The sequence below is a fragment of the Ranitomeya variabilis genome, chromosome 3 (assembly GCF_051348905.1).
Source record: "Ranitomeya variabilis isolate aRanVar5 chromosome 3, aRanVar5.hap1, whole genome shotgun sequence".
Taxonomy (NCBI): domain Eukaryota; kingdom Metazoa; phylum Chordata; class Amphibia; order Anura; family Dendrobatidae; genus Ranitomeya; species Ranitomeya variabilis.
The window spans coordinates 503,553,420-503,580,584 of record NC_135234.1 but is presented as its reverse complement, the minus strand read 5'-3'; the positions used below and the strand labels follow the sequence as shown (position 1 = coordinate 503,580,584).

At 43.7% G+C, this 27,165-nt stretch overlaps 1 protein-coding gene across 3 annotated transcripts in view; it reads left to right on the top strand.

Annotated features, from left to right (window-relative positions):
- VWA3B (von Willebrand factor A domain containing 3B) overlaps positions 1-27,165 on the top strand; it is a 353,597-nt gene that overhangs the window by 289,711 nt on the left and 36,721 nt on the right. For all 3 annotated transcript variants that reach the window (XM_077296867.1, XM_077296866.1, XM_077296868.1), the window contains one exon: positions 27,041-27,135. In XM_077296867.1, coding sequence (XP_077152982.1) covers positions 27,041-27,135 — 95 coding nt within the window. The remainder of the gene's footprint in view (positions 1-27,040; positions 27,136-27,165) is intronic.

The following is a 27,165-nucleotide window of genomic DNA, read 5'->3' as shown; positions in this document are numbered from 1 at the left end:
ATTGATCTATTCTGTCGATTTAGCATTCTGTATAAATGAAGAGTTGATCCTCAGAATACTTTCCTTTGGTAGAGCCAAGAAATGCCAGTCCGACACACAGATAGGGACTATACTCATGACTGATTGTATGGTACGGTTATGTATGCATCTTGTTCCAAATAAGAAAAATAATGTAAAAATGAAATTATCTTTACTAATAGCTCATCATCTGTATGTAATGTCATCTGTGTCTTGTGTTTTTATTTTTGCTTTTACACAAAGTAAAGAAGTAAAGGAATGAGATGTGATAACACTATGATGTAATAATGATCTCTATTCATAGCTGTTGGTCTCGTCCAAACTACAGTGTCCTAAAAGCAACACCAAGAGCGAGGGTCTTCCAGATGTTGGATTCCTGGTGGGATTAAATTTAATGTTTATTGCCAATTAATCCTCCTCTTCTTTGATGAAGTGCCATTAAAAATATGTAAAGAATTCTGCATTATGTGCTAAGGAGCTCGTCCAATTTCTCTCCTTCCTTTCGCGTACTTTTGATCAGAGCTCATTTTAGCTGTAAGGCAAAGGAGACCAGGCACTCTGCTCACAAGTCTCATCTTCTTAGAACAACTCTGCCGTCTTGCTGACTTACAGGAACAAATGGAAGGCAACAGGAAATTATTCCTATGATCTCTGCAAGATTTCTACAAGTCGGGTTATTTTAGAAAATTGCTGAAACTACAGACTGAAAATCACTGCTCTGCATGGTGTATGCATGTACTGTATATGTATCAACAAATACAATACAATCATTTTAGATACTCCTTTCATCCCTCTCTATCTTAAATAACTTGTTGCTGATTTGCGGAAATCCATGTAATGAATCAGCCTTAGAAACAATTTTACATTTATAACGTGCTAAATGTCATTGTCATTGACTACATTTAGGTGTATAGATAGTTTTTTCTCTTTTCCTGTAAGGTGTATTTTTTTCATGTGAAAATCTATCTTTTCCCTGAGGAAGCCGCACTTCCTTGCGGCGATACGCGTGGGATCCTATCCCACACCGCTTGTTCCACCTCATCGATGCTGGTTCCTTCTCACTGAATTGTTGGTTTATGGAAGGCATTTCCCTTTACTCTGCAATATAACCTTCTTTGCTAGCATACCAACTATACTTTTTTCAACCCATATGGAACTGTGATACTTGTGTAACCATACTTGATTTTCAGCTGCTTAATGTTGGTTTATTTATACCAGGATTGAATGCTATCTGGGAACCCTCTTTGTAAAACTAGTGTTAACTGTGCACATTACATCGCCTGTGTATATGTCATTTCTTTGGGGTGGACTATTGGTGTGAGTTATCATTGCCCCTATGATAGGGCATGATTTCTGTATAGGTATCTTTTGCATGTTTTGCAATTTTAAGTGTTTTTAACAACTTTTTTTTGTGCTGTGTGTTGTTTTCTACTAATAAAGCATTAAAATTTTCCATATACATATTGAGGTGTTCCCGTTTATATGGGCATGATCTTTTCTTGATTTAGTTATGTTTGTTCCCAGGCCCATGGTGAACTCTCTTGTTTAACAAATTTATGGGTGGTGCCCTCCTGTTCTTTATTAGTTACATTCTCTACAGCAGTGACATTTCTACACTAAACTTGTAACATAGAAAAGTAAGGATAATGCTTCAAAAATTTTTAATTACAATAAACTGATTAGAAATATTATAAAACCTGCTAATATGTAATACATCTTGAACAATGAATGTTTTCTTATAAAATTTTGTCCAATTCTATACCTTGACATACCTTTTATACTGAATATTTGGGATGTAAGAAACTGTGTGTATGTTAAGTTGCATGTCTGCTATATATGCCCATAAAAAAGTAACTACAAATGTACTTTTCAGTGCAATTGAAGGAAATGTATATAGCCATGTGCCAATGAAATTATTCCCATAGATCACCATTTGTGCATATATACAGTATATGGGTAATAAAGCTCTATGGTCACATAAGATTTAAAGTGGCGTGTGAAAGTATTCACCCCCTTGGCTTTTAACCTATTTTGTTGCATTACAACCTATGTTAAAATCCTTCTATATTATTTCAAAACACTCTTTTTCGGCGATTACTTTGTATCTCCATTCATACTGCACCCACACACAAATGATACACCGTTTGAAAGTTAAACTTGCCCCCTTCAGCAAGAAAATAGCCAAACAAACCACACACCCACGATGTTATCACAAAATACATTTTAAACATTGATTTTCATAAAACTGCAGTAAGGAATAATGACCTGCAGGTGGCACCACACTACTTTACATCCCTTAGTCAGCTTGATTACATGTGGGGATTCCCTAGCAACCAGGCAACCCCCACATGTACTTATGCTGGCTAACAGTTGTAAATCATTCAGCTGCGGCTATGAAAACTAAATCTCCGAGCACTAAAAAATACTCGGAGGACACCTGAGCGTGCTCGGGAAATTTCGAGTAACGAGTATATTCGCTCATCACTATTCATCATCTCATTAAATACATTTACATTTGACAAGCTTGATTTTCCTGTAATTGCCTGCGCCCCGACAACCAATGTGCGAAAAGTAGTATTTTTGTAATTCAATTTGTGCGTGATGCATCAGCACTAAATAGTCTAAGTTGGTGAAGTGAAGGGAGAAAAATATAGGCATAAATTACATTTATGGGATCAAATAACTAAAAATTGGCATGTGCATATATATTCACTCCTTTTGCTATGAAGCCTCTAAAGATTTCTGGTGCAAGCAATTACCTTCATACGTCACATGCTTAGTGAAAGGAAGTTTATCTGTGTGCAATCTAAGTGTCACATTGTCGGTCAGTATGTAAACACTGTAACGTTGTGCTCACGGCATGTGTTGGGGGACACTCGCTTGGCACGGGATTCAAGCACTCAGGCACGGTTTTCTCACATAAACAGTCTATTTGGTTTATTTAGGCAGTCATAAACCATAGAAACATGAACCAAATGCAAACAGTCTTTACATAAAGCTTCACATCATCAGTTTGCGGCAACTAAACACGCTGGTCCGGCTCTGACCAGTTGCCGTGGGAGATGGCACAGTTCATGAAACATCATAAGCACCAACAGTCTATGGAGGTACCTTAAGGGAGATCCTGCTCTACCTGCTGACTCCTTGTCAGTCCTCTCTCCTGGGAAAACTGCCTTATGGGGATCACCAACTTGCCTAGCAGGCACACTTCAGTCAGTCCAGACCAACCGAAGGACGGTAGCTTCCCCAACACAGACCGTCCAGGTCCACGGTCTCTCAGGTGCTTCCAGGAAGACTCCACTCCTCCACAATGGTGGTTCCCACATGTCCAGCATTTGAAGGTGGCTTTATAACCCAGATGGAGCGCTCTGCTGCCCGGGGCTTCAGGAAAATAGCCGCGGGATTCCGCGCGTGCGCAGATGGAGATCGCGGCGGCCATTTTCCTGAAGCCCCGGGCAGCAGAGCGCTCCATCTGCGCACGCGCGGCCACAGGAAAGATGGCCGCGCCCACCGGTAAACGGCGAATAGCGAAGACCGCGCTGTTTTGAATCTCCTGGGCAGTGGATCTTCTCTTTGGACATGCGCACACCACTACACCACCAACGTAATGATGAGCCTGATCTGGGGCAGAAACAGCGCTGTGACCACGCCCATCCGACCTGACCAGCGTGAGTGACAGGACAAAACGGCCACTTCACAAAGGTAGTTCGGCAGCCTAACGGGGGTGTAAAGGCACCAAAAAGGCAGTAATGTAAAGCCCAGCTCTGCCCCTATTTCACACTATTTTTATCTAATTTTTAAAAAACGGGGTGATAGGTTCCCTTTAATGAGAAATGTGTAAATGTTTTGGAGTGGCCTAGTCAAGGCCCAGACTTTAATCCAATTGGGAGTCTGTGGCCAGACTTGAAGATTGCTGTTCACCAGTGGAAACCATCTATCTTGAAGGAGCTGGAGCAGTTTTGCCTTGAGGAATGGGAAAAAATCCCAGTGGCCAGATGTGGAAAGCTCATACAAACTTATCCAAAGTGACTTGCAGCTGTTATTGTCACAAAAGGAGGCTCTACAAAGTGATGATTTTAGGGCTGAGAATAGTTATGTACACTGACATTTTCAGTTATTTGACTTATTTTTTTGTTTATTTCACAATAATAAAAAAAAGTTCACAGTTAGAGGCATGTTTTTTACATGAACTGAGGCAAACCTACTTGAACAGATGCAAACTCTCCCAAAAAAACCCTGAAGTGCCAAGGTGTGAGGTAGCAAAACATGAAAAATGAAAGGAAGTGAATACTTTCACAAGCCACTGTATGTTAAATGAGATAATTTCCTATACAGAAAAACTTAAAATGTGGTGCATATTATGTCTATAATATAGATCAGTGGTGGCGAACCTATGGCACACGTGCCATCTCCTCAAAACTAGCGCTGCCACCACTCCCCTCAGCCCGCTTGTAATCTCCCAGACCCTCATCACTAGCGCCGGCGCCACGGCCACTCTCCTCTGCTCCTAACTCTCCCATCAGGCCATTCCATCAGTCTGCGCACGTGCTGAGGATGAGGATGATGAGCAGGCTGAGGAGAGTGGCGGCAGTGCTATTGCCGAGATGGTGCATGTGCCCACAGGTAGGACTGATATGTGCAGAGACCAGATCAGCATTGGAACGGGCAAAGGTGAGTAGTTGTTTAGGTTTTTTTTTAATGCGAGGCCATTATACAGTATGGAGCAGTATATGGGGCCATTATACTGTATGTAATATCATGTGGAGCCATTATATCGTATGCAGCATCATGTGGGGCCATTATACTGTATGCATCATGTGGGGCCATTGAACAGTATGCAGCATCATGTGGGGCCATTATACTGTATGCATCATAATATGGGGCCATTATATTGTATGCATCATCATGTGGGGCCATTATACTGTATGCAGCATCATGTAGGGCTATTATACTGTATGCAGCATCATGTGGGGCCATTATACTGTATGGAGAACTATGTGTGGCCATTATACAGTATGCAGCATCATATGTGGCCATTATACAGTATGGAGCACTAGGTGTGGCCATTATACAGTATGCAGCATCATATGTGGCCATTATACAGTAGGCAGCATCATATGTGGCCATTATACAGTTTGGAGCACTAGGTATGGCCATTATACAGTATGCAGCATTGTATGTGGCTATTAGGCTACGTTCACATTTGCGTTGTGCGCCGCAGCGTCGGCGCCGCAGCGCACAACGCAAACAAAAACGCAGCAAAACGCATGCACAACGCTGCGTTTTGCGCCGCATGCGTCCTTTTTTTAATTGCTTTTGGACGCAGCAAAAATGCAACTTGCTGCGTCCTCTGCGCCCGGACGCGGGCGCCGCAGCGAAGCATGCGGCGCAAAACGCAAGTGCGACGCATGTCCATGCGCCCCCATGTTAAATATAGGGGCGCATGACGCATGCGGCGCCGCTGCGGCGCCCGCCGCTAATGTGAACGTAGCCTTATACAGTAGGCAGCATCATGTGGGGGCATTATACAGTATGCAGGGCTATGTAGGGCCCATTACATTGTATGAAGGACTATGTGTATTTAGTTTGATATTCCATGCTTAAAGGGTTATTCTCATCATGATTGTGAATAGTAACCTACACACAGTGTCAGGTCGGCACCGTTAAACTGATGAAAATGATACCTTGGTTGATGAAATCCATCTTGTGGTTGTTTCTTAATCTTTATTTTTAGTTTTGTGTTAATGATATGCTTGTGTCCTAAGGTGGGGTTGGTGTATGTGGTGCTCTGATTAGGTATTCATAATGCAGACTGCTGACAGGTCACTGATCCCTCAATAAGCTGCCTCTAGTTTGCAGAATGAATACATAACATACTGAATTTAAAAAAAAAAACGCTTCTGCAGGCAGGTGCCTGCTGTGGCCTCTGCGCTGCAGCATAATCGCATGTGTACTTTGCACTTATTCCCTTTTGCAGATTTACTTGGGCGAGGTAAAGACAAAAACAGTCATTTTGAAAATGGCGCCCACCGTGCCTGCGCATTAGCAGCTATCGGTTTGTATAGAGATCCAATAGCTGCTGTTGCATAGGCTTCGGGGGCACAATCTTGCTGGAGAAGAAAAAAAAAGTCCTCAACCAAGATTGTGCCGCCTGCACAGTAGCAGCTCTAGGAGATCGCCGACAGCTGCTATTGCGCATGTGCAGCCAGCGCTATCTTGGTGGAAGACATTTTTTTCTTCTCCAGCAAGAAAGGGCCACCAGCGCAACAGCAGCTATCGGATCTCTATACAAACCGATAGCAACATGTTTCAAAGTATTCTTCTTTATCAGGATATAATCACTTGTTTTGTGGTTATGTGGCATGGTGCGGGGCGGTAGCCGCGAGCGAGGCACTTGTTTTCTCCTGTCACGCCCTAGCATACTACATGAAAGAGTGGGTCCTGGCTGGATGTTGGAGTTGGTGCTGTGAGGGCCTTGCACTCGTGCAGGCCACTTGTAGCCGATGGTATTGACAGGTCAGGACCATAGATTTCAGAGTTTAGTAATGGAGACTCCTATTTTAAAACACAGTCTTCACTAAGCGGTAACTTGATAAGGGTTATGTACAAGGGATAGCGAGTACAAAGTCTTATGGATATTTCTTTCACAGCGTAAAGCATTTTCATACACATAGTTTTCTCCCACTGTAGTCTACTCCAGGGCCAGAGAAAGTAGACTTTTTCGCCCTACTTCTTCATAGCCTAGCTTGTTGCCACAGTCCTGATCAGCAAGTCTCTGTACCTGCTCAGCGGTTTCGCATCCTATTTCTTCTCCTACTGGCACCCTGGATTACCGCTCGGGACCTCCTCTAGTTCCACAAACTAAGTCCTGTTTAGGTCCATTACCTTTGCTGTCTAGCAAACCCAGGGTTTCTTGTGACACGTCAAGGACCTTTTTAAGGTGGAAGGCCACTGTGTCTCATCTTTGAACAGCTCCAGGTCGTGCTGCTCCCTTGTTCCTTAGTCTCCTTTTCTTAGTAGTTCACCCAAATGGCAGCAGTGCTCACACACACTTCCTACTTCAACTTGAACTTGTCTCTATGTGGCTGACTACCAGGAAGTGGTCTCTTTCCTTATCACTAATCCCCTCCCACTATGGGCTAGCCCCGAACATTAACGCTATCCTTACCCTAATGTTGCTATCTAACTACAGTCACTATCTTATCTTATCTATCTTATGTCCTAAGTCCTAAGCTATGTCTTAACCTATGCTGTCCTACGTTATCACATCCTACATGATACATTAATACATATTACATAGGCAAACATCACATGACATACAAAACACGCAGGACACTATATACATGTCGTAATTCGTGTCTTCAGTGGTAGGAACGCGACTGTCCAGTCCACACTTCCTACAGTTATACCCTGATGAAGAAGTCTGAAGACTTCAAAACACGGTGATAATAAAACCGCATCACGTCTACTTTGTATCCTGGACCATTCTTTTGGATCTCCATCAGCAGTACAGATGACACATCTATTGATCTATCTGATTTTTTATTTTTATTCTTTTTTTATTTCTTTTTTTTACCCCAAATATGGTTCCCAGGGCCTGGAGTAGAGTCTCCTCTCCTCCACCCTGGGTACCACCCGCACATTAACCGCTTACTTCCCGCAACGTGGGCACAGCCCCATGCGGGAAGTAAGCGGTTCAATGCAATTCTATGGGTGCAGAATCGAAGCGATTCTGCACAAAGAAGTGACATGCTGCGGGTTTTAAACCGCTGCGTTTCTGCACGGTTTTTCCCGCAGCATGTGCACAGCGGTTTGCGGTTTCCATAGGGTTTACATGTAAATGGAAACGCTATGGAAACTGCTGCGGACCCGCAGCATCAAAATCGCCGCGGTTCCGCGGTAAAAACCGCAAAGTGTGAACATGGCCTCAATTTTGTTTTTCTTAAGCCATTTAGAGGTGGACTAGCTGATGTGTTTTGAATCATTGTCATCCTACATAATCCAAGTGCACTTCAGCTTGAGGTTACGAACAGATGGCCAGACAGATGTAATGGGACATACAAATTTGGCGGAGTTAGTGTGGTGGTCTAGGGCTATTTTGCTGCATCAGGACCTGAAAGATTTGCTGTGGAACCATAAATTCTGCTGTGTACCAAAAAATCCTGAAGGAGATTGACCGGCCATCTGTTTGTGACCTCACGCTGAAGCGCACTTGGGTTATGCAGCAGGACAATGATTCAGAAGGCAGAGAGGATGAAGTTTAGGATCACAGTTAGGAGTCATTTTGTTGGTGACTGCAAAGTGATACTGACAAGTAGACAGCATCACCGAGGATGGATGGCAGCACTGATTCTGTTGGTGCTGCTCTGTGTATCAAACACGTTCTGCGATTAATTCCGGCATGTGTTACACTCCGTATATCTATATACAGGGCTCAGTGTATTGAATCCCATAGTGGGATTAGATACATTGGTCTGAGGCATATCTCCCATGATGGGATTAGGTACACGGGTCCTGGGCGTATCATCCATGCCCTTAATAGGATTATATCCACTGGTCTGGGGTGCATCTCCCATGATGAGATTGTATACACTGGTCTGGGGTGTATTACACATGCTCATGATGGGATGAGATACATGGAACTGGAGTGTATCATGCATAGTCATGATGGGTTTAGATACACGGGTCTGGGGTGTAACACCCATGCCCGTGATGGGATTATATATACTGGTCTGGGTTGTATCATATCTCATGGGATTAGCTACATGGATCTGGGGCAAATCACCCATGGAAATCATGGGGTTAGATACACTGTGTAGGGTGTACTATGCATGCCCATGATGGAATTAGACACACGAGTCTGGGGCGAATCACCCATGCCCATGATTGGATTAAATACACTGGTCTGGGGCGTATCATCCATGGCCATGATGGGATTAGATACGAGTCTGGGGTGTATCACGCAGAATGGGGATTAGATACATGGTTCTGGGGCATATCATGCAGGATGGTGATTAGTTACACTGGTCTGGGTCGTATAACGCAGGATGAGGATGATACACGGATGTAAAGCAAATCACGCAGGATGTGGATTAGATACATTGGTCTGGGGCATATCATGCATGATGGGGATTAGATACACTGGTCTGGGGCATATCACACAGGATGCGGATTAGATACACTGGTCTGGGGCGTATCACACAGGATAGGGATTAGATACATGGGTCTGGGTTGTATCATGCAGGATGGGGATTAGAGACATACAGATCGGTAACAGCCCACAGCCACTCCGGGATTTGCGAATCACATTAGATGTGCCAATTCTGGCGCTTCGCCTTTGCTGTTCCCGATTGCCCTGGTGCTGTGACAATCGGGGTAATGGTAGTTGGGGTTGATGTCAGCTATGATTTGTCAAAAATCGCAACTGGCATCAAGCCCTGGGGTTTGTAATAGAGAGGTTTCTATCAGACACCCCCATTACTAACCCTATAATGAAAGAAAAACACACAAGTAGAATAACATATTTTATTTAAAAAAACATTCCCCATGTCCCCTGGTTCACCAATTTCTTATTAAAAAAACAAAACAACAACCCATGCAGGTGAACAGTAATCCTGGGACTGCAGCCTAGTCCACAAATGGAAACCTGAAAAAAATAAAACAAAATACCATATTTTTCGGACTATAAGACACACCGGACCATAAGACGCACCCCAAATTTTCAGAAGGCAAATGGGGAAAAAAATTAATGCAAATTGGGGTCCGTCTTACAGTCCTGAATTCAGCTTGCCCTGAGGAGATCAGCAGCGCTGGTGGAGCAGAGTCACGGGGTTGTTTGGTGGTCTGACGATGATATGACCCAGACTGGTGCGGCAGGTTCGGCGGTGCTCGGTGGTGCGGGGGCTCTGTCAACATTTTGTGAAAGCCTGAAGCCCCACACTTCCATTGCCTCGAGGCTGTAGCCTCTGGGAAAATTGCCGCCGGATGGCGCATGCGTAGATTGAGATCTCGGCAACAAGATCTCGTCTCCAAGCACCGCCAAACCTGCTGAAGTTGCCGCACCAGGATGGGAGTGAGATCATAGCCCTGCAGTGTCGGACTCCCGGAAGAATCGCCCAACTCATGCTGCCACCTAGCTATTTGTAAGTATAGTACATTCTGACTATAAGACGCATGCCGTTTTCCCCAAAAAAATTTTGGGAAAAAAGTGCGTCTTATAGTCCGAAAAATAGGGTAAATAGACAAGACTCTTTCCCTTGTTCACCAATTTATTAGAAAACAAAATGTTCCCACACAGGTCTGATGTAGTCCCGTCATCCCGACGATGATCACCGAATCCCATGTCCAAAGACAATGGAGCATCATTCAGAGAACCAAGGACCATAGGCTGTAGAAGCAACCTCTGCGGGTCCCACTACACTCCTTAAGTCCCAACGGTTCTGAACAGAGGTGACATCAGTAAGTGCACTGCTCATCAGAGTTGCCGAGCCCTCTGTATAATTGCCCCACAGAGTAATGGCCACATATAGTGCTCCACAGTGTAAATGCCCCATATAGTGCGCCACAGTGTAATGGCCCCATATAGTGCACCACAGTATAATGGCCCCATATAGTACCAAACATTATAATGGCGCCATATAGTGCCTCACAGCATAATGGCTTCAATTTGGGCCTCACAGTATAATGGCTTCATGTAGTGCTCCACAGTATTATGTGTTGTGAAATTGGATTCTGGGCTCCCCCGGTGGCCACTTGTGGAATTTACTTGTGTGCATCATCCCCTCTGTTCACCTGCTCCTATCAGGATGTGGGAGTCGCTATATAACCTTGCTCCTCTGTCAGTTTCATGCCGGTCAACAATGTAATCAGTAGCCTTTCTGTGCTTGTTCCTGCTACTAGACAACTCCCAGCTAAGTTGGACTTTTGTCCTTGTGTGTTTTTGCTTTTTGTTCCTGTTCACAGCTGCTGTTTCGTTACTGTGTCTGGAAAGCTCTTGTGAGCGGAAATTGCCACTCTGGTGTTATGAGTTAATGCTAGAGTCTTAAAGTAATTTCTGGATGGTGTTTTGATAGTGTTTTCTGCTGACCATGAAAGTGCCCTTTCTGTCTTCATGCTATCTAGTAAGCGGACCTCGATTTTGCTAAACCTATTTTCATACTACGTTTGTCATTTCATCTTAAATCACCGCCAATATATGTGGGGGCCTCTGTCTGCCTTTTGGGAAAATTTCTCTAGAGGTGAGCCAGGACTGTCTTTCCCTCTGCTAGGATTAGGTAGTTCTCCGGCTGGCGCTGGGCATCTAGGGATAAAAAAACGTAGGCATGCTACCCGGCCACTTCTAGTTGTGCGGCAGGTTTAGTTCATGGTCAGTATAGTTTCCATCTTCCAAGAGCTAGTTCTCATATATGCTGGGCTATGTTCTCTCGCCATTGAGAATCATGACAGTTTGACCGGCCCAAAAAAGGGTTAAATTACTGGCTGAGAAAGGAGAGAAAAAAGAAGTCTGCTACAATTTTTTTTTTTTTTTTTTTTTCCCTCTAGTTCTGAGTGTGCTCTTAATTGAATCACTTGCTAGTCTGCCTATACTGCAGCCTTCCTCTCTTCCTCTCCTTCTAATCCTTGAATGGCTCTGTGTTCACCTGTTTCAAATGGATCTTCAGAGTGTAGCTACAGGTTTGAATAATCTCGCCACAAAGGTACAAAATTTGCAAGATTTTGTTGTTCATGCACCTATTTCTGAGCCTAGAATTCCTTTGCCTGAATTCTTCTCGGGGAATAGATCTCACTTTCAAAATTTTAAAAATAATTGCAAATTGTTTTTGTCCCTGAAGTCTCGCTCTGCCGGAGACCCTGCACAGCAGGTCAGGATTGTAATTTCCTTGCTCCGGGGCGACCCTCAAGACTGGGCTTTTGCACTGGCACCAGGGGATCCTGCGTTGCTCAATGTGGATGCGTTTTTTCTGGCCTTGGGGTTGCTTTATGAGGAACCTCATTTAGAGCTTCAGGCGGAAAAGGCCTTGATGTCCTTGTCTCAGGGGCAAGATGAAGCTGAAATATACTGCCAAAAATTCCGCAAATGGTCTGTGCTTACTCAGTGGAATGAGTGCGCCCTGGCGGCGATTTTCAGAGAAGGTCTCTCTGATGCCATTAAGGATGTTATGGTGGGGTTCCCTGTGCCTGCGAGTCTGAATGAGTCCATGACGATGGCTATTCAGATCGATAGGCGTCTGCGGGAGCGCAAACCTGTGCACCATTTGGCGGTGTCTACTGAGAAAACGCCAGAAAATATGCAATGTGATAGAATTCTGTCCAGAAGCGAGCGGCAGAATTTTAGACGAAAAAATGGGTTGTGCTTCTATTGTGGTGATTCAACTCATGTTATATCAGCATGCTTTAAGCGTACTAAGAAGCCTGACAAGTCTGTTTCAATTAGCACTTTACAGTCTAAGTTTATTCTATCTGTGACCCTGATTTGTTCTTTGTCATCTATTACCGCGGACGCCTATGTCGACTCTGGCGCTGCTTTGAGTCTTATGGATTGGTCCTTTGCCAAACGCTGTGGGTATGATTTGGAGCCATTGGAGGCTCCGATACCTCTGAAAGGGATTGACTCCACCCCATTGGCTAGTAATAAACCACAATACTGGACACAAGTGACTATGCGTGTTAATCCGGATCACCAGGAGGTTATTCGCTTTCTGGTGCTGTATAATCTACATGATGTTTTGGTGCTGGGATTGCCATGGCTGCAATCTCATAACCCAGTCCTCGACTGGAGAGCTATGTCTGTGTTAAGCTGGGGATGTAAAGGAACTCATGGGGACGTACCTTTGGTTTCCATTTCATCATCTATTCCCTCTGAGATTCCTGAATTCTTGTCTGACTTTCGTGACGTTTTTGAAGAACCCAAGGTTGGTTCACTACCTCCGCACCGGGAGTGCGATTGTGCCATAGACTTGATCCCGGGTAGTAAATACCCTAAGGGTCGTTTATTTAATCTGTCTGTGCCTGAACATGCTGCTATGCGAGAATATATAAAGGAGTCCTTGGAAAAGGGACATATTCGTCCTTCGTCATCTCCCTTAGGAGCCGGTTTTTTCTTTGTGTCTAAGAAAGACGGCTCTTTGAGGCCGTGTATTGATTATCGACTTTTGAATAAAATCACGGTTAAATATCAATATCCGTTACCACTGCTTACTGATTTGTTTGCTCGTATAAAGGGGGCCAAGTGGTTCTCTAAGATTGATCTCTGTGGGGCGTATAATTTGGTGCGAATCAAGCAGGGGGATGAGTGGAAAACCGCATTTAATACGCCCGAGGGCCATTTTGAGTATTTGGTGATGCCTTTTGGTCTTTCAAATGCCCCTTCAGTCTTCCAGTCCTTTATGCATGACATTTTCCGCGATTATTTGGATAAATTTATGATTGTGTATCTGGATGATATTCTGATTTTTTCGGATGACTGGGACTCTCATGTCCAGCAGGTCAGGAGGGTTTTTCAGGTTTTGCGGTCTAATTCCTTGTGTGTGAAGGGTTCTAAGTGTGTTTTTGGGGTTCAGAAGATTTCCTTCTTGGGATACATTTTTTCCCCCTCTTCCATCGAGATGGATCCTGTCAAGGTTCAGGCTATTGGTGATTGGACGCAACCCTCTTCTCTTAAGAGTCTTCAGAAATTTTTGGGCTTTGCTAACTTTTATCGTCGATTTATTGCTGGTTTTTCTGATGTTGTAAAACCATTGACTGATTTGACTAAGAAGGGTGCTGATGTTGCGGATTGGTCCCCTGATGCTGTGGAGGCCTTTCGGGAGCTCAAGCGCCGCTTTTCTTCCGCCCCAGTGTTGCGTCAGCCTGATGTTGCTCTTCCTTTTCAGGTTGAGGTCGACGCTTCTGAAATCGGAGCTGGGGCGGTGTTGTCGCAAAGAAGTTCCGACTGCTCCGTGATGAGACCTTGTGCTTTTTTTTCCCGTAAATTTTCGCCCGCCGAGCGGAATTATGATATTGGGAATCGGGAGCTTTTGGCCATGAAGTGGGCTTTTGAGGAGTGGCGTCACTGGCTTGAGGGGGCCAGACATCAGGTGGTGGTTTTGACTGACCACAAAAATTTAATTTACCTTGAGTCTGCCAGGCGCCTGAATCCTAGACAAGCGCGCTGGTCGTTGTTTTTCTCTCGGTTTGATTTTGTGGTGTCTTACCTACCGGGTTCTAAGAATGTTAAGGCGGATGCCCTTTCTAGGAGTTTTGAGCCTGACTCCCCTGGTAATTCTGAGCCCACAGGTATCCTTAAAGATGGAGTGATATTGTCTGCCGTTTCTCCAGACCTGCGGCGGGCCTTGCAGGAGTTTCAGGCGGATAGACCTGATCGTTGCCCACCTGGTAGACTGTTTGTTCCTGATGATTGGACCAGTAGAGTCATCTCTGAGGTTCATTCTTCTGCGTTGGCAGGTCATCCTGGAATCTTTGGTACCAGGGATTTGGTGGCAAGGTCCTTCTGGTGGCCTTCCCTGTCACGAGATGTGCGAGGCTTTGTGCAGTCTTGTGACGTTTGTGCTCGGGCCAAGCCTTGTTGTTCTCGGGCTAGTGGATTGTTGTTACCCTTGCCTATCCCGAAGAGGCCTTGGACGCACATCTCGATGGATTTTATTTCGGATCTGCCTGTTTCTCAGAAGATGTCTGTCATCTGGGTGGTGTGTGACCGTTTCTCTAAGATGGTCCATCTGGTTCCCTTGCCTAAGTTGCCTTCTTCTTCCGAGTTGGTTCCTCTGTTTTTTCAAAATGTTGTTCGTTTGCATGGTATTCCGGAGAATATCGTTTCTGACAGAGGGACCCAATTCGTGTCTAGATTTTGGCGGGCATTCTGTGCTAGGATGGGCATAGATTTGTCTTTTTCGTCTGCTTTCCATCCTCAGACTAATGGCCAGACCGAGCGGACTAATCAGACCTTGGAGACATATTTGAGGTGTTTTGTGTCTGCGGATCAGGATGATTGGGTTGCTTTTTTGCCTTTGGCGGAGTTCGCCCTCAATAATCGGGCCAGCTCTGCCACCTTGGTGTCCCCGTTTTTCTGTAATTCGGGGTTTCATCCTCGATTTTCCTCCGGTCAAGTGGAATCTTCGGATTGTCCTGGAGTGGATGCTGTGGTGGAGAGGTTGCATCAGATTTGGGGGCAGGTGGTGGACAATTTGAAGTTGTCCCAGGAGAAGACTCAGCTTTTTGGCAACCGCCGTCGTCGTGTTGGTCCTCGGCTTTGTGTTGGGGACTTGGTGTGGTTGTCTTCTCGTTTTGTCCCTATGAGGGTTTCTTCTCCTAAGTTTAAGCCTCGGTTCATCGGCCCGTACAAGATATTGGAGATTCTTAACCCTGTGTCCTTCCGTTTGGACCTCCCTGCATCCTTTTCGATTCATAATGTTTTTCATCGGTCATTGTTGCGCAGGTATGAGGTACCAGCTGTGCCTTCCGTTGAGCCTCCTGCTCCGGTGTTGGTTGAGGGTGAGTTGGAGTACGTTGTGGAAAAGATCTTGGACTCTCGTGTTTCCAGACGGAAACTCCAGTATCTGGTCAAATGGAAGGGATACGGTCAGGAGGATAATTCTTGGGTCACTGCCTCTGATGTTCATGCCTCTGATCTTGTCCGTGCCTTTCATAGGGCTCATCCTGATCGCCCTGGTGGTTCTGGTGAGGGTTCGGTGCCCCCTCCTTGAGGGGGGGGGTACTGTTGTGAAATTGGATTCTGGGCTCCCCCGGTGGCCACTTGTGGAATTTACTTGTGTGCATCATCCCCTCTGTTCACCTGCTCCTATCAGGATGTGGGAGTCGCTATATAACCTTGCTCCTCTGTCAGTTTCATGCCGGTCAACAATGTAATCAGTAGCCTTTCTGTGCTTGTTCCTGCTACTAGACAACTCCCAGCTAAGTTGGACTTTTGTCCTTGTGTGTTTTTGCTTTTTGTTCCTGTTCACAGCTGCTGTTTCGTTACTGTGTCTGGAAAGCTCTTGTGAGCGGAAATTGCCACTCTGGTGTTATGAGTTAATGCTAGAGTCTTAAAGTAATTTCTGGATGGTGTTTTGATAGTGTTTTCTGCTGACCATGAAAGTGCCCTTTCTGTCTTCATGCTATCTAGTAAGCGGACCTCGATTTTGCTAAACCTATTTTCATACTACGTTTGTCATTTCATCTTAAATCACCGCCAATATATGTGGGGGCCTCTGTCTGCCTTTTGGGAAAATTTCTCTAGAGGTGAGCCAGGACTGTCTTTCCCTCTGCTAGGATTAGGTAGTTCTCCGGCTGGCGCTGGGCATCTAGGGATAAAAAAACGTAGGCATGCTACCCGGCCACTTCTAGTTGTGCGGCAGGTTTAGTTCATGGTCAGTATAGTTTCCATCTTCCAAGAGCTAGTTCTCATATATGCTGGGCTATGTTCTCTCGCCATTGAGAATCATGACAATTATGGACCCATATAGTGCTTTACAGTACAATGGACCCAGATAGTATCCCATAGTATAAAGGCCTGATATAGTGACCAACAGTTAAAAAGGCCTCATATAGTGCTCCTCAGTATAATGGTCCTATATAGTGATCTACAGTATAATGTGCCCCATAGTATAATGGCTCTCTATAGTGCACCATACTATAATGTGACCCACATATTGCTCCACAGTATAATTGACCCATATAGTGCTCTACGGTATAATGGACCTATATAGTGCACCACAGTATATTGGCCCCATATAGTGCCTTACAGTAAAATTAGCCCCATATAGTGCATCCTGGTATATATGGCCCTATCCTCCTGGTATATATGGCCCTCCATCCTGATATATGCCCCCTATCCTGGTATATGGCCCCCATTTTGGTATATATGGCTCCATCCTCCTGGTATACATGGCCCAATCATCCTGGTATATATGGCCCCATTCTCCTGGTATATGGTCCTCCATCCTGGTACATGGCCCTCCATCCTGGTATATATGGCCCTCATCCTGGTATATGGCCCAATTGTCCTGGTATATGTCCCTAATCCTGGCATATACAGCTCTGGCAAAAATTAAGAGACCACCACATCAAAACCCTGTCATGGGCAGCCCAATCTCCAGACCTGAACTCCATTGAAAACCTCTGGAATGTAATCAAAAGGATGACATGACATGTTGTCAGAAGTTTATAGACAAAAATAACAATTTACATTTTACTCAAAAATATACCTATAAAGAGAAAAATCAGACAAACTGAACATTTTGCAGTGGTCTCTTAATTTTTGCCAGAGCCGTATGGCCCCATATATTCGATACATAGAAAAACAAACAAACTTGTAAACTTACCTTCCCCGTGTTCCCACGCAGTTCTGCATCCTGTTCAGTGTGTTCAGAGCACAGCAGTGTGATGTCTCAAGTGTGTCATGCCAACCTGGGAGATCTGGGTGTAGAAGATCACTGCGTATTGTGAATTGTAGATCTTCCATTTAACCTGTGTATTTGGATCCCATATTAGATGAAATTGGTTTCCTTTGCTGTTGATGAGATAAACGTCCCTTCTATGCTGGTCAGAAACATGCTGCTCCATTTCAGCTGCTTCGGATCTAGTCGTTAAATCTTCCTATAAAACCTAGCCAGACCCTCTCTGTCCTGCCAGTGAAATCTCTACTTCCTTGCTCTTAGGAGACGCTGTGCTGAATAGGAGTTTGTTGTTGCTATTGGAGATTTATCTTCCTGTGCTAAAGCTAAGTAGTTAAAGTTTGGAGCTATGGTGTTCTGTAGTTTGCTGTTGTATGTGTGTGTTTATCTCTTGTTCCCTTTTCCCATTTAGTTTATTCCTCCCTGTCTCTATCATCTTCCCTATTGTTAGTTAGTGCTTTTGTATGATAGAAGTTTTCTGTTATCCCTGTTTTTTCTTTGTGTCTTGCTTACCTGGCATTTCTGTCCCATGCCTCATGGGTTGGGGGAGGGGACAGATTAGGGTATTTACAGGCGCATAGTAAGGTCAGAGACTCTGGCCTCTCTTCCTTTAAGGGTACCGTTACACTAAACGATTTACCAACGATCACGACCAGCGATACGACCTGGCCGTGATCGTTGGTAAGTCGTTGTGTGGTCGCTGGAGAGCTGTCACACAGACAGCTCTCCAGCGACCAACGATGCCGAAGTCCCCGGGTAACCAGGGTAAACATCGGGTTACTAAGCGCAGGGCTGACTGTGTCAGTGCCGGCCGTAAAGCACAGCACAGCGGTGACGTCACCGATGTGCTCTGCTTTTACTTTACGGCCGGCGCTCACAGTCAGTGCGGGAAGCTGACGGCGAGGGACGTGACAGACACCGGAATGTGAGTATGTAGTGTTTTGTTTTTTTTTACATTTACAATGGTAACCAGGGTAAACATCGGGTTACTAAGCGCGGCCCTGCGCTTAGTAACCCGATGTTTACCCTGGTTACAAGCGAACACATCACTGGATTGGCGTCACACACGACGATCCAGCGATGACAGCGGGTGATCCAGCGCCGAAAGAAAGTTTCAAACGATCTGCTACGATGTACGATTCTCAGCGGGGTCCCTGATCGCAGTAGCGTGTCAGACACAGCGAGATCGTAAGTATATCGCTGGAACGTCACGGATCGTGCCGTCGTAGCGACCAAAGTGCCACTGTGGGACGGTACCCTAAGAGTACCCCTAGGGCAGGGATAGTTAGGGTTCCAGCTCTAGAGACAGTTTGAAGCCCCTTTTCGTTACTGAAAACCATCACAGCCTGACAGATGATCTCCGTGCTGTGCCATGAATCGGTTGGCAGTGAGTGGAGATCACAGCCTGTACTGTAATACTGACAGGGTGAGATCACCGCTCCCCGCCTCCACCACAGATAGTCACCTCAATCGGAAACTTCTGTCTGTTTCCCAGCACTTCTTCTCCCCGGCAGCGCCTGTCATCGCACACTCAGTGCATGTGATGACGGGAAAGTGAACAGGAAGGTCACAGCTAGAGGCATGCCTCAATACAAGAGATGCGCTCGCCATCCAACCGAATGCTCCTATGCCCAGGGGCTTCCGTAAGGGAGGTGTGTAACTGTCCTGCTCAGACAGGTAGACCACCCCAAATAAAAATGGAAGCCCCCAGTTAAGAGACCACCACATCAAAATCCTGTCATCTGCAGCCCAATCTCCAGACCTGAACCCCATTGAAAACCTCTGGAATGTAATCAAGAGGATGATGGATAGTCACAAACCATCAAACAAAGAACTGCTTACAGTTTTGCTACAGAAGCATTGTGAAAGACTGGTGGAAAGCATGCCAAGACGCATGAAAGCTGTGATTAAAAATCATTGTTATACCACAAAATATTGATTTCTGAACCCTTACTGAGTTAAAACCTTAAAGGTACCGTCACACTAAGCGACGCTGCAGCGATAGCGACAGCAATGCCGATCGCTGCAGCGTCGCTGTGTGGTCGCTGGAGAGCTGTCACACAGACCGCTCTCCAGCGACCAGCGATGCCGAGGTCCCCGGGTAACCAGGGTAAACATCGGGTTGCTAAGCGCAGGGCCGCGCTTAGTAACCCGATGTTTACCCTGGTTACCAGCGTAAAAGTTAAAAAAACAAACAGTACATGCTCACCTGCGCGTCCCCCAGCCTCTGCATCCTGACGCTGACTGAGCTCCGGCCCTAACAGCAGAGCGGTGACGTCACCGCTGTTGCTTTCACTTTCAGTTTAGGGCCGGCGCTTTAGTGTCAGGAAGCAGAGGCTGGGGGACGCGCAGGTGAGTATGTACTGTTTGTTTTTTTAACTTTTACGCTGGTAACCAGGGTAAACATCGGGTTACTAAGCGCGGCCCTGCGCTTAGTAACCCGATGTTTACCCTGGTTACCAGTGTAAAATATCGCTGGTATCGTCGCTTTTGCTGTCAAACACGGCGATACACGGCGACCTAGCGACCAAATAATGTGCAGACCTTCTAGCAGCGACCAGCAATTTCACAGCGGGATCCAGATCGCTGCTGCGTGTCAAATACAGCGATATCGCCATCCAGGTCGCTGCAACGTCACGGATTGCTGGCGATATCGCCTAGTGTGACGGTACCTTTAGTATTGTTGTTTCTAAATGATTATGAACTTATTTTCTTTGCATTATTTGAGGTCTGAAAGCACTGTTTTTTTTTTAATTTTGACCATTTTTCTTTGTCAGAAAAAAAATACAACATTTATTGCTTGGAAATTCGGAAGTTTATAGACTAAAGGAGCAATTTACATTATATTCAAAAATCTAATATATAAAGCTGAATGTGTGTATGTGTGTGTGTACAGTATGTATGTATGTATGTATGTATGTCCGGGATTGGCATCTGAACCGTCGCAGCTACAGCCACAAAATTTTGCACAGTCACACGTCTGGACCCCGAGAGCGTCATAGGCTATGTTGTGAGGTGAAATTTTAACCCCGCGCTTTCCAATTCACCAAACAATTTTGCCCCTATCTACATAATGGGGAAAAAGTGAAAGGAAAAGTGTTGGAGGCGTCGCAGCTACAGGCACAAAATTTTGCACAGTCACACGTCTGGACCCTGAGAGCGTCAAAGCTATGTTGTGAGGTGAAATTTTAACCCCGTGCTTTCCAATTCACCAAACAATTTTGCCCCTATCTACATAATGGGGAAAAAATGAAAGGAAAAGTGTTGGAGGCAAATTAACAGCTGCCAGATGTGAACAAGGGGGACTTAAAGAATGACAGCGATGGCGCCAAAGAGTATATACTGTACAGTTGCTAAGGTGGGGCCCCGACATGGGATACTCACCACACCACCACGGGGATATGAACACACACACAAAATGCGCCACACACTACCACGTGCTTGAACACATATACCACCCTCAGCGCACATTTCACCACACATACACCAACCTCGCCACATAAAAGTAGAAACACAAAAGTCGCCGCTCAAAACTCGCCACGCGCAAAACTCTCCACATGCAAAACTCGCCACACGTGCAAAACTCACCTCATGGAAAACTCGCCACACGCAAAACTTGCACACGCAGAAAAATTGCCACATGCGCAAAAGTTGCAACACATGCAAAAGTTGCCTCACACAAAACTTGCACATACTCAAAAGGCACCACACATAAAACTCGCCACGCGCAAAACTCACCATGCGCAAAAGTTGCTGCACACAACTTGCTACACTATACCTGTCACATGCAACTTGACACACAAAAAGTTGCTACACGCATGTCGCCACACAAAACTCATCTCACAAAAGTCCCTACATGCATGTCGCCACACGCAACTCAACACACACAACTTGACACACGAAACTCGCCCTAAAACACACACAAGTCTGGTATTATCCTTCAAAATTAAAAATCTGATTAATAAGCAGACAAACTACAAGAGCAACAAATGTACCATATAGGAATCCGGCAGCTGTCAGTCACATGACCAGTCTATTATGTGTATGTGTGAGCTAATATATACTGCCAGGGGGTGGGCTTACTGTTGGCTGGGGATTTATCAGGCTGCCATTTTAGCTTACAAATACTGAGGTAAAAATACTGACCAAATAATGTGTGAACGAGGGCTAATACAGGAGGAGATGACATACAGCTATATACTATATACAGGAGAGATGACACACAGGTATATACTATATAGAGGAGGAGATGACATACAGGTACATACTACATACAGGAGGAGATGACATACAGGTATATACTATATACAGGAGGAGATGACATACAGGTATATACTATATACAGGAGGAGATGACACACAGGTATATACTATATACAGGAGCAGATTACCTACAGGTATATAGTATATACAGGAGGAGATGACATACAGGTATATGCTATGTATAGGAGGAGATGACATACAGGTATATACTATATACAGGAGGAGATGACACACAGATATCTATTATATATAGGTGAGATGACACACAGGTATATACTATATACAGGAGATTACATACAGGTATATCTAATATATAAAGCTGAATGTGTGTATGTATGTATGTGTGTATGTCCGGGATTGGCATCTGCACCGTCGCAGCTACAGCCACAACATTTTGCACAGTCACACGTCTGGACCCCGAGAGCGTCATAGGCTATGTTGTGAGGTGAAATTTTAACCCCGCACATTCCAATTCACCAAACAATTTTGCCCCTATCTACATAATGGGGAAAAAAGGAAGGGAAAAGTGTTGGAGGAAAATTGACAGCTGCCAGATGTGAACAATGAGGACTTAAAGAATGAGAGCGATGGCGACAAAGAGTATATACCGTACAGTTGCTAAGGTGGGGCCCCGACATGGGATACTCACCACACATGGGGATATGAACACAAACACAAAATGCGCCACACACTACCACGTGCTTGAACACATATACCACCCTCAGCACACATTTCACCACACACACATCAACCTCGCCACATAAAAGTCGAAACACAAAAGTCACCACTCAAAACTCGCAACGCGCAAAACTCGCTACATGCAAAACTCGCCATATGCAAAACTAGGCTCACGCAAAACTCACCACACGTGCAAAACTCACCTCATGGAAAACTCACCTCATGCAAAACTTGCACACACAGAAAAATTGCCACATGTACAAAAGTTGCACCACATGCAAAAGTTGCCTCACACAAAACTTGCACATACTCAAAACGCACCACACATAAAACTCGCCACGCGCAAAACTCGCCATGCACAAATCTTGCTGCACACAACTTGCTACACTAACCTGTCACATGCAACTCGACACACAAAATGTTGCTACACGCATGTTGCCACACAAAACTCATCTCACAAAAGTCCCTACATGCATGTCGCCACACGCAACTCAACACACACAACTTGACACATGAAACTCGCCCTAAAACACACACAAGTCTGGTATTGTCCTTCAAAAATAAAAATCTGATTAATAAGCAGACAAACTACAAGAGCAACAAATGTACCATATAGGAAATACGGCAGCTGTCAGTCACGTGACCAGTCTATTATGTGTATGTGTGAGCTAATATATACTGCCAGGGGGGAGGGCTTCCTGTTGGCTGGGGATTTATCAGGCTGCCAATAGCAACCAATCACAGCTCAGCTTCTATTTTGCTACAGTTAATTAACCTGAGCTCTGATTGGTTAATATAGGCAACAAAGACATTCTCAGTATAACAAAGCTAATATATGTTGTGAAATGCTTCTATTAGCTTAGTTTTTGCCTTTTAATAATTAAATTTCTGTCTATTTGTTTTGTGGTTTTTGTGTGCAGAATAAATTTTTGTTAACACATTCTATTTTGCTAACAGCAGTCATTAACCCGGGCGAAGCCGGGTAGTACAGCTAGTATACCTATAAAGAGAAAAATCCGACAAACTGAACATTTTGCAGTGGTCTCTTAATTTTTGCCAGAGCTATCAGTGATTATTAATGCAAAATTAAAAATCACGGCACCTTTCCATAAATAATAAATACCTTCATATAAAAAATGCATTTTGTGTTTACTCATGTTATCTTTGTCTGATATTTTAATTTGTTTGGTGATCTGAAATATTTAAGTGTGATAAACATGCAAAACATTAGGAAATCAGGAAGGGGGCAAACACTTTTTCACAGTTGAACCTTTCTCTATTGTACAAGTCGTCTATTGTGAAAGGCCTTTGTATGCTCAAACCCAATTTTAACACAAGAGAAGCAGAATGCAGACTTATAGCTCTGGTGTCATCATATTCTCATGCAAGTATGCTTCATGCTTCTGCATTATTCATGTCATTTGCATTGCGCAGAGGCATTATCTTCATCAGACAGCTAGGTCTGAAGTACTACAGAATATCTCATACAACTTCTATTGTCACATCTCTCAGCTAAATTATATCATCTGCATTGAAATGTCTAAAGGTGGGAATGAGATAAAAAGCAAAGGTTGTAATTACAGTGGCTTTCCCTACATCAAATATGCAAAATATAAAGTCATATAATTACTTAACCATTTGAAACAATGCAAAAGATAGGATTCTCCAGTGTCAGTCACTTGTGGCTCTGTGTAGCTCAGTCTTAAGGGCTTTTGTCAGCGAAGTTCCCTTGGCTTCTTATCTGCCATTGCCATTTAACGTTTTTGCCATACGTTTTAACTGATTAGGCTCTTTTCTCATACACATTTTGTAAATCAGTTTCTCTGTTCCATTCAATGGAGGTATGAACAACTGTGAAAAAACAAACACAAATGAGCATATACCTGAGAGCAAGTAAATCAATAAATGGTAATAATACATAAAGTACTTAGTTAACGCTGTCTTGATAAAAAGCAAAAAGGAATTACAGCCATCCCACCAATGCCATTGTGTGTTCCATCGGAACGTTCATAACCTGTCTTTAGTATTAAAACCTAAACATGTGTCAAACAATGTCAATGTGAATAAAGGCAGAGTAGGACAGGGCCAAACTGAGACAACGATACATGGGAAACTATACAGATGAAATACTTAGCTCTTAGTGCAAAATACAAGAGATAACAGTGAAACCGAAAAAACTGAGCTGGACTTTTAGCTAGTATACATGCAAAGAGCACATTCACACTGTGGCCATTTCATAGACAAAACCCAAGAAAAACTATTACCTTATTAGTAGTTTATACTTACTAGAACTGCTACCTTATTCTGATGGTACTGACTACCATTGTTATAAAAATAAATAAAAAAATACTATTTTTTGTCAGAATAGAAAAATGTAGCATGGTAAATTTTCTGTCCAGTAGAAAAAAAATCAACTATATGGATTATTTTTGCATTAAGTAGTAAAGGTGTATGCTACAACAGTATTTCATAAACATAATGATAGATGGCAAGGCGTTGTTGTTGCCATTTTTCCCTCTAGATGTGGACCCTGTTTGTACCTAAAGTTAATTAAATTGCAGTAAATATGTTGTACCGTTTCTGTATCCTGTGACTTTATAGTATATTCTCTCATTATGTACACCCCCTGAGGAAGGAACATTCTAGTGTTCCGAAACGCGCGTCGGGGTGGGCGTGAGGTCTCCCCACCGTGGACGCACATCAGGTAACTCCTCCGGGAAATATTATTATATTATTTCACTATTGGCTCTATCCTGGTTGCCACTAGTGGCTCAAATTGAGGTACTTGTATGCAATAGGCATGATACCATTATTGTTTTTCAGGATGGCTATTTGACACTGACGTGCTCCTATAGTATTTACTTATATTTCTATATTCATTCTATATATCCACTTTTTGTGGTATGGTATTGATATTGAAGCATTTATTACTGCGGTGGTTTGACCTCATGGCCCAATGCGTTTTGTGCATCTGACACTGGTGTTTCCTACCAGCCCCATTGGTTCCTTGTGTACTGTTTCTATATACTGTTGTTTTAAATATATTTAATAAAGATATAATTTTATGGGATAAATCAACTGTGTCCTCTGTGGAGTATTAGTACCTACTATATATGGGACAGCTGCACAACAGAATAATAAGTCTGCGTCTGCTGGGTATTTGAGCCACACATACTGTACATGACATTTCAATAATTTTTTTTTTCCATTTTCTGTCTAAGTCACATTTATAGTATGGAAGTGAAATAGCAGAAATGATCGTTTCACTTTTCTTCTGACTATTGGGTCAATATTGGGCACCCTATTAATATCATCAGGTTCAAACTAAGAGAGATCCTTGACCAGCTGGTAAGCTGTATATATTCTAAATAATAATAATTATAATTTTTATGTCTATGACACCAACATATAGCACGTTACAATTTAGAGGGAACATGAGCGGACAATATCAGACATTACAAAGTAACATATAATTCAACATATACCAAAAGTAGTGAGACCCCTGCTCGCAAGCTTACAACCCATGAGATTTCTTTCTTTCCAACTTAAAGCAACCATATTGTTCTTTGAGGGGACTACGTCATTAATACATTGGAAAACATAAGGATCCAGCTCAACGAACAGTAAACATACTTTTATTCACAAAGTGCTTGGTGGAAGCTAACACAAGGCATTAGTGATGTGGCAACATGACAGGCGACATACACGTTTTAGGTCTTTTAACACCCGTATTCATGAATCCTGGATCCTTGTGTTTTCCACTGATTTGCTCCACGCCCTGATGCAGCATTTTTCCCAGCTCCAAATGAACTACAGATGTAGCATACGGTGAGCTGAATATCATTTCGTGTCATTTCTTGTCATTAATACATTATCTGAGAAATTTTCAGATTGGAAAACCCTTATACAAATTTGTCTTATAATTTCGTAATCACTTAGGTAGAATGAAAATAAATACATTTTCAATGGAAATGAATGGTTCATTTGTATTTTAGTGTATTTTAACCTTTTTTATTGAGAAAACACTGAGATTGTATTGTGTTTGTGGTAATCTATGATACTGGAGTTCTCGTGTGATGCTGTGTTCCTTTAAGGAATTAATGTCTCTCCTTATGGAGAGTTCCAAGCTGGTGTAAGGAGACTTATAGGCCATGCGTCTGGGACCTTTCAGCCATCAAAATCACACCTCTTACTTTGCACTCAGAAGGGGTAAACACCCAGAAACACATGTCTTCATATAGAGCAGGGGTCTCACACTGCATTCCTCGAGGGCTGCAGCCCATAAATGTTTTCAAGATTTTCTTAGCACTGCACAAGGTGCTGTAATCATTATGTGTGTAGGTGATTCAATTATCACCTGTGCAGTACAAGGAAATCCTGAAAACATGACCTGTTTGCAGCCCTTGAAGAATGCAGTTTGAGACCTCTGATATAGAGTGTCTGGTTTGGCTTTTATCACAAGACATATGGCAAGACTCGGTAAAGGGTTGATATTCACATTTAGGATTGCTGCTTCCAGTAGGTCAAGCTAAAGTTCCAATCCTCTAGTGCCCTTGCTCAATCTGCATCTTTACTATTACATGTACATTAAATGGCTTATTAAATATGAAATACATTTGTAACTGCTAGCTTAACAGGAGTGTGAGCTTGTGTGCAATCCATTTCTCCATGATTCTGATGTGAGTTTTCCCATAGAACGAAAGATTTTAAATGAAAACGTAATAAAGAAACTGGAGGATCTGGCCTCACAAGTTAGCCAATATCAAAATGAACAAAAGGAGAATCAAAAAGTAAGTGTTCAAAAGTAAGCTATTGTAATA